We start from the raw sequence: 12901 nt of genomic DNA, 5'->3' as shown, positions 1-12901 counted from the left end.
GAAGATTTCAGTGACAGTCAGGGATTTCACTTGCCATAAGACACGTTTGAAAATCCAGTTAGATTTTATAGAAATTAAGGCCAGAATAAAACATAAAATAATCTAGTCTGTCTGACAGACCATTAAATACTGTATTATACTGCAGCCTCAAAACATTAAATTTGTGTCCCTGCTAGAGAGGTTAAATTGTGTCTGACTTTGCCTCCTGTGTTGCACCTATTGGTGCATATGGCTGATGGAGTAACTCTGAAAACCTGGCACCCTGAAGTACAAGAACTGGAACAAACTGAGCAATCACCTTTGGATGTATTGAAAGAGCACCTTACCTGTGCAGGGTGCAATAACTTTAATTCTACTGTGGAGCAGGCAAGGGAGGGTGAATAATATTAGGAATTTCTTGTGGAGCTACTTGGAGAAGTAAAGAAAAATGTTTCCAGGATGATAGCTCAAATCAGCAGAATTTAATTTACTGTAAACCAAGTATTGTTACGAGTGTTATTGGTAAACTTCCAGCATTAAATGGAAATCACGCAGCAATATCCTAGCATCATGTGCTGAAAGCCATCTTTCTGGAGTTGCCAGTGGGGTTAAGCTGGACAATGTCAGAAGCACAAATTGATGTGAATATGTTTATAAAGAAAGCCCATTACCCCATAAATTAAACATTCTGAAGTCTGAAAGGAGGAGAAAATACATATGAATGGCAATTGCTGCTGTTAGTGTCAGCCTTAGTTTTATGAACAGTTACTAAGTCATTAATTAACCATAAAGAAAAGTGACATATGCTTTTATTTATGCTCATTATGTTTTCTGTGACTCATGGAAGTCATGTTTTTTTCTTGGAAACCAGAAGACAGAGTGGTTCTTTTGGAAGTTCCCTTTGCCCTTGTAGGTTTGATCCTCTGTCCACTGAAATCTTACTGTTAACTTCTGTGAGCTGCAAATCAGATTCTGCAGGACAAAGGGAAGACTAATATTTTCTGGCAGAAAGTGCTCTTGGAAGTTCCAGTGCCGAGTGTCTACTTTGTTGGTCAGGTAGAAGTCAGTCTTGGTTTATGTAGTGTGATCCACAATTTTCCCAAAAGGAGGGGTTATTATTATGAGAAAGGATGAGCTCTGAAGTTGACACTGTTCTTTTGTGCACTGTTTTTGTATGAAATGATGATATGTCCTCACTGTTCCATTTTTAGATATCAATGAATGTAAAATGGTCCCCGGTCTTTGTACCCATGGAAAATGCAGAAATACCATTGGCAGTTTTAAGTGTAGATGTGACAGTGGATTTGCCCTTGATTCTGAAGAGAGGAATTGCACAGGTAAAGTGCATGGATATGTGTCTCATAACTTTGATTTGAAATGGAAAAACTAAACTCCTTTGAAAATATGGTGGGTGTGTTTTGTGTTACAGATATTGATGAATGCCGCATCTCTCCTGATCTTTGTGGCCAAGGCATCTGTGTCAATACTCCTGGAGACTTTGAATGTGAATGTTTTGAAGGCTATGAAAGTGGATTTATGATGATGAAAAACTGCATGGGTATGTTTTTTATAGATCACAGATGTGCAATAGTATGCTATGTATGGTTTATTTTTTGTTTATTTTGTATTTTTTTTTAAGGTTTGATTGCACCTGGGTTTAGGCCCCTCTTATTTTGTGAGTCTTACTAAAGTTCACTTTAGCTTGATTTCCACCCCAAATGGGAATTTACTGCTTCTGCAGGATGCCAAAGCATAAATGAGTGAGGGTCAGTATTTTAGGATATTAAGTTTATCCCCACAATCCCCATTTTGCTAAGTGGGACACCATCCTGAACTTTGAAATTAGACTAGATTAAAATTTAGAAGAAGCCTCTTCTAATTCTATTTTAACTGCACTGTGGTGTGAAGGATAACTAGCTATAAGAAAGGCTCCAGAGCCAACCTAAAGAGACAGTGCTGTGATGGGTAGCAGGCAGTGGGGAGGGATGGGCTCTCGCTGTTGCAGTGCTGGCCCCTGCAGTGATGTGCCTTCCCTTCTCCCCACAGACATCGACGAGTGTCAGCGCAATCCCCTTCTCTGCCGAGGTGGCACCTGCATCAACACGGAGGGAAGTTTTCGGTGCGATTGTCCTCCAGGCCATCAGATATCACCAAATATCTCTGCGTGTATAGGTGAGACATACAGGCAAAATCACTATCGTGCACAGCTTTTTATACCTCTCATGTGCTGCACATGGATTTATAATGTTTGCTTTAGTATCATTTTCATTCAGACCTAAAATGTGTTCCTGTCTTCTTTCGCAACAGACATAAATGAATGTGACCTAAGCACCAGTTTGTGCCGAAACGGACGTTGTGTCAACCTGATCGGAAAATATCAGTGTGCTTGTAACCCTGGATATCAGTCGACACCTGACAAGTTATACTGTGTTGGTAAGGACAAAATCTACACAGGATCTCTAGTGAATAGGGAAGATAAAACAAAAGTTATTGTTCCATTTTTAGTAGTTGTATAAAGGCATTTTTAATGGTGGTTCACAAATCTAACACAGTCTGTCAAAATAATTTGCAAAATACCCAAAATGTGCACTTCCATTATTGCTAGGAATGAACGCAATTATGGCAGCACTACAGTTCACTGTGTTATCGCTTATTTTCTCCAGTAAATCAGTCATGGTACATAAAACAGCATACTATTTTAAATGGCCTAAGACTTCAGATTTTGATCATTAAGAGGGAGTGCTGTGTTAAATCCCGAGTTATGTATTTTAGTAAAAATCAGCATTTCTGACAGACTATGGAGTAGAATCATGTGGTTCAATTGAAGTATTTCCTAATTTGGTCTGCAACTGTCTCAAATACAGGGCCTTTCCAGTAACTTTTTCTTTAAAGCCACGTTTTGTAAACGACACTTAGCTTAAATCATGTATTGTGCACTCTTATGTGCATACGTTCTGTTGTGCAACACAAAACCACATGAAAAGTCCACTGGCTTTAATTCTGCCCAGTTGATATTTTTTTCCCTTGATCCTTATAAAAACTTTGCTGCCTTCATGATACTGTGGTAACCCAGCAGTTATATTTTTATGTGCAGAAAGAGAACTGTAGAGGTATTTATATATGCAATCAGGTAATACCATCTTTTTCCCTCCCTGGTTTGCCTGACATCCATCCCCATGCCTGTATTTCCAAAGACCTGAATGAATGTTCAAGGATTGTACAAATACCAGGTGTAGATTGTGGACCGAAGCTGTTCTGGAAAGCTGACTCAAAGTGTGTCCTTGAAATGTACTTTACAGTATAAGGTACTGTGGGGTTTAACTGTAATTTTCTCCTTTTTAGATATTGATGAGTGCAGTATAATGAATGGCGGCTGTGAGAACTTCTGTACAAACTCAGAGGGCAGCTATGAATGTAGCTGTAAACAAGGCTTTGCACTCATGCCAGACCACAGGACATGTACTGGTAAGAGAGATTTTGGGAAGTTTTCTGCTGGAAGTGTTTATTTCAATAGTTTAAAAATGGAGCTTCTTTTTAAGATTAATTCTATTGTAACAAATATATTGAAAAAAAAAAAAAAGTAGTAATGCATGGAAAGTGAAATTCTTTTTCTAAGTAAACATCTCCAAACTAATGGAATTGGACAACTGCAGACTGAATTGGTTCGAAGGGAATTGATTCTTTATCGTTTCAGAAGGTGTACAAGTTGATTCTAAGTTTTGTAACAAAAAGCTGTCATTTTTTCAGTAAGAGAGAGATTTTCTCCCTTAAGGTATTATATTAGATGTGAATCCATAATGTGTTGAAGTCAACGGAAAGGATCATCATAAACAGAAGCCAAAATGGTCTGCATGTGTAATGTATGGTTGTATTTGAGACAAAATAGATAGGAATGCTAGAAAATGAGCTGATTGCCTTGTTCTGTGGTTGTGTGTTACCAGCTTTTAAGCAAGCAAGAAAGTTACTATCTTTAATTCTTTGTTTAGTCAAATGCAAGCATACTGCATTACTTCAAAACTGAATGACTTTCAGACAAACTGAAATCTGAATATTTCTAGTATGAATCTTTCTTAGGATACAGCTCTAATCAGGATTTGCGAGAAAACTTTCAGAGCTCTGTAACAGTCAAGTGTTCTCCTTTTGGAGTCTGGGAGTCATAATCCCAGTAAGTGAATTGTACTCGGTGATTTCCACATAGGTTACTGGAAAGATAATTCTGTCCTACTCTTCTCTTCTTGCTGCACAATCACTGGGCTGCTGAGGCATGTGAATTTTTGCCAGCTGTGTGCCAATTCCGTTCAAGAGCTTATTGAGAAGCATAAGAAAATTAACAGGGTTAATCCCTTGGAATAGAATTGCCTGTATAGTTGAACAAATGGAGGGTTTTCTATACTGAATTAATAGAGAGAACTCACATTTAGAATTTGTAAATATTTATAGACCTCTGACCAGGGTCTCAATTGCCTCGAGGTCACTCACTACCATTCCAAAGGATAAAAGAGCCTTAAAGCATCGTTAAATGTAGTTTGCCCCCCCCATTGTAGCTTACACTGGCAGAAAGATGTAAAGTAGCTGATCTTCAAGCATTGGACCCTTGTTCAAAGAAAGAAATCAACTAGAAAAAGTGCAAATTTGGCTGACCCTGAAATTAAGTATTTTAAAACCTAAAATATTTAGATTAGAAATAGTTTGCTTTAGGTCAAGTTTCTGAAGAAGGCAAGATAATACAAAAACATTGGTGTTTGGGGCACTTTTTCAATGCAAAAATAAAACCAGTTGACCAAAATAGTGCCTCAGCCAAAATCAAAACCCAAGTGACAGGATTAGAAGGACATGAGAGGGAAGGGAGGAGGGGGGAAGCAGGGGTCTCTGAGCCTCTTTTCTGTTTTCATCTTCTTGGCTTGACTGGGAACCAAATGACCCAAGTGTATACTTGGACAGTCTTAGGGATCTCAAGTCTGCTGGCTAGAAACAGTTCTGTGCTTTACTCCTGCTTGCCCTTAGCCACCCAAAGACTTACCTAAACCCAAAACCAGAGTGGATCATTTAGAGCACCTTCCTGTGTATTAAACTAAAATCTTTGGAATAGAAAAGTATCATCTTTCCCTTCTCAGAATTAAAAATGGAGAAAGCAATTGCCTGTGCTGTGGGGCAGGGACAGATTTCTCAGTGATTTGTCCACGTTAACTTGACCACAAACATGCCCATAGAAGTTTGTAGTCTGATGTTACCTGGGTGAGGAATAAAAAAGCATCTGATCTTAGTTGTGAATTTTTGCATATTTATATCCAACCTTGACCCTGAAAAATAGAATTTCATTCATAGGCAGCCAGTAATAGCTATTAGCTATTGATTTTCATACTCTCCTCTAAGAAGGACTTGTATGCGATAGCCAACACATAAAAAGGTTTAAATAGCAGAAACACCAGATACCTGTGGATGTCAAGTCAAACTCTGCCTAAGAAAATATCTAGAAATGTGAGGGGTTGCCTTTACCAGCCTTTAGTATCTAAAAATGCTGCTGCCTTCTCTTGAAGAGATGTTAATTACATATATAAACATCTGGTGAATATTCAAAATCTGCATGCTGAAATTTTGCCTCTACCCAAACTGCGTGAAAAATAAGAAAAAATGTATTTTGTGACATTTTCTACTCATTGTGCTGAATATCTGGATTTATTGCAGTAGCTGGTTTCGCATGGTACAAGATACAGTAGTACTGTGACCTGAGTATGTGAAACACCTATTTTACATTTTCAGTTTGTTGTCTGTGTGAACATGTCTTTATCTTTAACATCACACAAAGCTGGAAGCCATTACAGAATATATTTCTTGATAATAGAGCTGGTAAGAATGCTGTTCAGTTCAGTACTAGGTCAGGTTTGAATTGGTGAGGTTATGCATAAATAATCAGCTCAATTAGGAGAAACAACAGGTTCTTTGTCAGCTGATTTTCCCCCAACTGTGAAATTAGTACAGTGACAGGTTAGTAAATAAAGTTCTTTATTTCTGTCATTATTATCCCCATTTCTAGAGCTTAATTTTGCATTTTAATTCAAATTCCATTCCAAATTAACATTTTCAGGCTAATGTCCATGCCAACATTATTTGCTTGTTAAGATGAACAGGGACTGGTCAGCCTTCTTCCTTGTAGAAGCTGTGTATCCACACAAGCACTAGCTGCTAGAAATGCAGAATAACGAACATAATATTTTAAGTTAAAGTGAGTTCATTTTCTGCAGCTGCATAATTACTGCAATCCACAATAGACGGGTCTGATAATGAGTTACACCCTTTGTCTTGGAGAGGGTTCCTGAATCTTGTCCTTTTTGTGCTGATTTTTTTCCCATGGTATCACTAGGCAGAGTTTCTGATTTTTGCTCTTGCTGGTCTGAGTTGGTGCTGACACAGGGAGATTCTAGGGATTTTTACAAGGAACACTAATATAACCCTAGGGACTCTGAAAGATTCCAGACCTTAGCATGGCTGCATTAATATAATAAAGTATATGCAGCTTGGCCCCAATCAGTGATGGCCAATTTAATGAATTGAGAAAACAACCTACATGCTAGAGGATGTTCAGTCAGCTGAAATGCTAAAAAACTCCAGTAAAATCTCTTAGTGAAATAAATGTATGTACTGTAATTATTCGCATCATGAGTTTGACTCTGTGTTCCAGTTTGTCACCACCCTTGAGACCTGTAGAGGTATTCTGCATGTCTGATGGCTTTTTTAAGCTCTGTAAAGTCCAATATTTTTGTCACTGAATTTGACTTAGAGCTTCCATTGACCTCAACAATGATGGATTGTATCCAAGAATCTCCAATTGTATGTGGCCATGTGGTGTGACAAAGGTTCTGTTTGTTTTGGTTTTTTCTGTCAATGACTTTTTTACCTGTAAAGTTGGTTCCTGTTCCCATTGGAGTCAGAATGTTTGCCACTGACTTCAGCTGAAGATGATCAACTTACTCATCAAGACAATTTTGCAATGTACTGTTTGGTTATTTTCAAGGATTCAAGCTTTTTCATGTTTATCAGAGCATTAAAATGTTTGCTTGCCATGATTATGCTTAGTTGCATTGCATAAAGTTAGCATATTTTAATCTGATTTTTCCCTGTAGATATTGACGAGTGTGAAGACAATCCTAACATCTGTGATGGAGGCCAGTGTACAAACATTCCAGGAGAATACAGGTGTCTTTGCTATGATGGATTCATGGCATCTGAAGACATGAAGACTTGCATAGGTAAGTGAAAGTACATGTATTCCAATCTGCATTAACCAGGGAAAAATTATTTATTAAGGCACTATTTCCAATAAGGCAGAAAATGGTATTTATTGCTTTTATGCCCTAATTTTGGCCACCTGACCATAAGGACCAGCCCCTTTGCACAAGCTATGTTTATCAAATGCAGGTGTAATCTCTATAACCTTGTAGATCAGGATGCAAACATGGTGATCTATAGCATCATATCTTTGGGCCCTCTTCCTGTGAGGGTTTTATGCAGCTGAGAGTCCTTGCAGAAAGGAAATGCTGGTGAGTGACAGCATGGAAAATTTCTAGCAAGATAAATCACCAGTCCTGATTTAAACTTGTCTCCAAGACAAAACTATGTGCAAGTGCTGTACCTTGGTAGAACAAAAGTCATGAAACAATGTATCTCCAAAATGAAATTTTCACATTTAAATTAAAAATCTGTAGTGTATTTGAGGAGAAACGTATGTACAAAACTAGATTATATATGTAATATATAAATGTGTATACACACACACACGTATACATAGAAAGCATCAATAAATAGTCATTGTCATTCTTTGGATAATATGCTGAATCTTAGTCTCTGTTTTTTAAGGAGAGTTGGAATTAAAGGTATGTTAATATAGCAGTGTTAAACCAGACCTCAAAATATACGCTAGGTAAAGAATAACTAACCTAAGCAGTTTTCTCTTTGAATACGTAGACCCATTTTTGTACCAAAACATCGTATCCCAAGAGATTTTGCCAGTTACTTTCTAAGAATTTTATGTAATAAATCTTAATTCATGGGGTTTTTTTTAGATGTTAACGAGTGTGATCTGCATCCAAACATCTGTCTGAGTGGAACCTGTGAGAATACAAAAGGCTCGTTTATCTGTCATTGTGATATGGGTTATTCAGGCAAGAAAGGCACAACTGGTTGCACAGGTATGTTTTAAAGTCTAATTATTAATTTCCAGTTAAACTCATGAGTCTGCGTGCCCTTTTTTCTAGTGTTCAAAACTTCCTCTCACTGTGCTTCTTTTCACTAAATATTGTATCTCTTACCCAAATTTTCTGAGCTTGTGCTCTGCTGGACTTCAGTGGCACAACATTCAGCCTGATGCTGCTTCTGCTGAAACGAGTGACAAAATGCCCACTGGGAACAAAATTGGGCTTATTACTGCATTGTTGTTGGTCTAAGAGAACAGAAAATGGCATTGCCTGAAATTTGACAGACTCTGAGGACCTCAGTGCGTTTGGATTAGTTAATTGTATACTATGCATGCAAATAACAGGTATCTGTTCCAAGTGTTATTTTGGCAATCACTGATAGCTTGAAATATATGCTAAAATATATTTTCAGGTTTTGCGAAGTGGCAACAATACAGCTACTCAACTGCATTATATCAGCAAAATGAAAATTTGCATTATTTCATGTATTGCCAGCAAACAGAAATGATTCAAATATATAGGCTCGGAGGCCATGACATTAATAATCCTAGTGCTGGTGTCTCAAGCCAAGGTGTTGAGAGTCTTAGACTTTGCCCAAATATGAATGCAAACATATGTTTAATACAATTTTTAATGTAGGCTTAGGGTAAACACAAAAATATATTATTAACTGTGCATAATAAGGGCAGACTAATAATAAAAGTTTGTCTCAAAGACATTGCCAGAAATGTAAGTGCCCCAAATATATGAAGCTGGTTTTTTACAGCTCTCGTAGAACAATCTGAGAGCTGGAGTTGTACTTTGCGTATTGGACAGTGGAGGAATAGTTGTGTGTTAGTAACAGCTGCCTTTGACTTACATATGAACTGATCTAAATCCAAGAAATCCCTAATTGTACCCTGTAGACCAACTTTTCAATGTTCTTTGTTTCTGTGCTAAATTATATGAAGATCTTCAGTACTCTAGACCTGAACACCCTCGTGCTGAGTGCTGATCAGTTACACGTGGCGCAGCTGTCACTCCCAGCGTAAGGAGCAGTCAGGGAAGATGAAGCAATTAGTAGAAGGCAAAAGACAGAAAAGGTCATGGAGGCAAGGGAGGAATCTGAGGTATGGCTTCTGGGGAAGTGCCTGGCAGTAGCCACCATTCTGGCATTACGTGACGCAGGGTAGTGGCAAATGTCCCAAGCAATGCTTCCTTGTTAACAGTGAGGCAGGGAAATCCCTGCCTCCTGGTCCTAGCCAAGGACAGCCCCCTGGAGGGATGCTGTCTGCATGTAGTCTCTTCCCACCGCCTCATACATCTTTACCTTTCCCTCAGCCCATCCTCTGCTGCTTTTGGCTATAAGCCAGTGTCCCAAGGAGGATGGCACTCACCAGGAAAACCAGCAGAACACCACCAATTACAAAAGATGCCGTAGGGGGGCTCAGTAATTTGAGAGAGGCCAGTGGTATAAGACAAAATGGTGAAGTACCAGTTATGCTGATACAGCTGAGATGGGACCGAAATAAATCACCAAAATCTTTTGTATTTATATAAGGGAGGAAGCAGAGCAGGAACTTTGTAGGTTGGTTTCACGCTGAAGAAACTGTATGGATACAGATGCCATTGTGACTAGGGTGTGCAGTTTCTCACATTCTGGTTTTTAAAAAGTCTGATTCACTGGTGGAGACTTTTGAATTCCCTCACCTCATGTTTGTGCAGTATTAGAGCAGAGCTGAAGTTCCCAAGCTCGGGTACATAAGAGCATCCTTCAAGACTTCTTCTGCAGCGACCTTGCCAACAGCATCTTGACCTCAGGATTCAATTCTTGTCTTACAGACAGATCAAAAGCATCCACGGGTTTTAGGAACTCCCGTGGAAAAAAATTACAAAAATGTGTACAACCCTTTGAATGGGAGGTACTCTGTTTCATGAGAATAACTAAATAACATCCTCTGGGTTCCATTAGAGTTTTGTCTAAATATTTCAGCTCCCTTGTCATTACTAATTGTTTCCATTTTAACAAATAAACATGCTTTTTTTCCCAATCATTTAATAGTATTCAGAATCCACCTACTGACTCTACATTCCCATCCCACACAGATGTTTGTTACCCCCTCCTTGATTCTCAGTAAGATTGTGAACATAGTTTAGTAACAAAAATAGAATTTTTTAAAAAATATGCAAAAATATACATCATAGATGCAGGTTTCCTAGGCAAAGTGCCACAAATGGTTTAATTTCTCTTCACAAGGCAAACTGTGGCAAGACTGACTCGGAGCAGTTAATTTTAGATTTTTCTAGGCAGACAATGGTACATAGCCACTAGAGAGAAGATTGCAGAGTGTTCCCCTATCCCAGTTCCAGATTGCCCAGCTTTATGACAAATACCTTGTCTCTGCTTTTTCTGTCAATAAAGTATACATGTACTTGTGCAGAAATGAAATCCTGTATTGGCACTTGGCATTTGTATTTTGTGATTCGTCACCACTCTGGAGTATTGCCTGTAAATTTACTTGCCCTGACGTTTTCACAGAGGAACAAATTCTTCTCTGATCGGACTCTCTCCCAGCCATCCTTGCCAGTTCCAGCTGTGTGCACAGACCTCCTGTTTGCTCCTGGTGGATCTGTGCCTGCACATGCTTAAGGTGCTCTTTACAAAGTCAAACTGAACGAGGTGAACCTGGGGGCAGAAGTTGCCCAAGGCAGTCATCTGGTCAAAAATAAATGTGCTTTAAAAGTCAGCTGGATTTCTCCACAGCAGGCTCATGGAGCTGGAGGGCTGAGACCAGGCTCTGACTCTGCAAGGGCCATGCTGTTTGGAGAAAGACTAGTGGGAGATGTTCAGCTGCAGCCTTGCCTGGTGTGGGGTATGAGGTTAGAGTTTGGTCTTGAGTATTGCTTGCTGTCATCCAGTAATGATGACCCTAGTAGATAAATGAAGAGTGGGCACACACTTCATACTTGCATGGTTGACAATAACATAGTTATAAATAGTTATAAAGATAGTTACAAAGACATCACCTGATAGTGTGAAAAGAAAAGGTGATTCCTGTCATTTGCCCTCAGAAATAGGTCCGTAACATTTTGTGACTTGTATAATGTGCTTGCCTCTCTCCTATCTTTGGCTTCTGGCCATTAATAATACGTTGTGTTTCAGTCTTGATGGCACTAGAGAGTTCTGGTATCAGTGAAACAAATCCATTTCCCTTTGTGAATCTGGGAGCTGGCTGTGTCAGGCCAAATACCAGAAGATAATACTACGAAGATGCTGCCCGCCAAATGGGGGTGTCACAGAAGGAGCGTATTGTGAGTAGGCGTCTCTCCAGCCATAACATGCTGCGCCCCAGGCTGATGACGTAAGGATGAATAGCAGGCAAATCTGAACTGCCCCATGTGAAACTCCAAGAGGTGCTTACAGTGCAGTATGCTGAATAAAATCCAAGAGTGATTCCAAAAGTCAAAACAATTCTACATGTATAGAGATCAGAATAGAGGAATTTTTCCATATATTTTTCTACTTGTGTGAGCGCTAAGTTGAAACTCCCTGTGTTCTCCCTCTGAAAAGCCTCTGTTTTACCTGCCTGATTACATGGGCAGCGACCCAGGAGGAGGAAATGCCTTGTGACTTCCACCAGACGACTGGCCCCGTGGGAATTGGGCCCAGGCTTGAAATGCCAGTGAAATGTCTGTGCAATAAAATGCACAGATACGCAGAGAGCGCCAAAAACATTAAAATGTCAGAAAATGCTTAAAGGATTTGCAGAATTCCTGACAAACAGTGCTGATAGATAGGTGGAGTCTCAATTAAATTCACGCTTTGCTAAGAACCCTTATAGACTATTGAAGCCCCAATGAAACCTAACAAAAAATGTAAATGGTACACAGAGTTCCTTGAGGATTTCATGCCCTGTGATGAATGTATGAGTTTTCATGTGTTAATGTTCACTCTCATTCTGGTCAAACGCAGAGGAATGACTTGGGTGCTTCCAGAGTATAGGTGAGAATACGGTGACTTAGCCCCATGTTCCTCTCTGGCCAAGTTTAATGATCCACTTCAAGACTGCACAGGGATGCTAGCAGGTCCTGGCTAGCTGTTTGTTTCCTTTGGTTGCCGTGTTTGCAAGCGTAGTGCCAACATGACAGGTATATACGACACGTATTTTTGCTGCACATCCGCAGCTCCAAAAATCTGTGCCTCTGTCATTAATTGGAGAGACGCTTTATTAATTGCCAGAGGCTCGAGAGAAAAAATATTTGTTCAGAGAAGAGAACCGAAGGAGCCAACAAAATAGAGTGACTGACAGTTTTTTTTCCCCAGAGTGCTTGGGATTGTTATGATGTCAGATCTGCATATTATTTATTGTGCGTATTCTCATCTGTTGTAGGCAGACAACTCCCTTAGTATTAATGGGAATTGTGCAATTACAAAGCTGAGAACATGTGTGCAGCAGGACTGGGGCACAGTGGGACCAGCTGAGGATGCAGTGTCAGTCTCGGATTGGAATGTCTTTATTTTCCTTGGCTTGTCACGGCCTCATACTGGAGGCAGAAAGAAAAGGTTGATATAAATCAGTGACTCACTCCTTTACTCTTTAGTGGCAGTCCCCCTGAAGTCAATGGGAATAGGCCACCATTGTGTAAAACCCTGACTCAAGTAGCGTCCTCCTGTGCACGCTTTGGGTCATGATACCTTCACTCAGACCAAGTAACGCTTTTCTCTTCAAACAATTATATGAAAAAAGTTG

The 12901-nt window shown here is 39.4% G+C and overlaps 1 protein-coding gene across 3 annotated transcripts in view; it reads left to right on the top strand.

The window, feature by feature from the left end:
• FBN1 (fibrillin 1) overlaps nt 1–12901 on the top strand; it is a 157610-nt gene that overhangs the window by 99604 nt on the left and 45105 nt on the right. For all 3 annotated transcript variants that reach the window (XM_056346772.1, XM_056346773.1, XM_056346771.1), the window contains exons 26-32: nt 1191–1316; nt 1409–1537; nt 2026–2151; nt 2287–2412; nt 3322–3444; nt 7101–7226; nt 8040–8165. In XM_056346772.1, coding sequence (XP_056202747.1) covers nt 1191–1316; nt 1409–1537; nt 2026–2151; nt 2287–2412; nt 3322–3444; nt 7101–7226; nt 8040–8165 — 882 coding nt within the window. The remainder of the gene's footprint in view (nt 1–1190; nt 1317–1408; nt 1538–2025; nt 2152–2286; nt 2413–3321; nt 3445–7100; nt 7227–8039; nt 8166–12901) is intronic.

This window comes from Falco biarmicus, chromosome 7 (assembly GCF_023638135.1).
Source record: "Falco biarmicus isolate bFalBia1 chromosome 7, bFalBia1.pri, whole genome shotgun sequence".
In the NCBI taxonomy this organism is placed as follows: domain Eukaryota; kingdom Metazoa; phylum Chordata; class Aves; order Falconiformes; family Falconidae; genus Falco; species Falco biarmicus.
The sequence above is the reverse complement of the archived record's forward strand: the minus strand, read 5'-3'. Positions and strand labels throughout refer to the sequence as shown.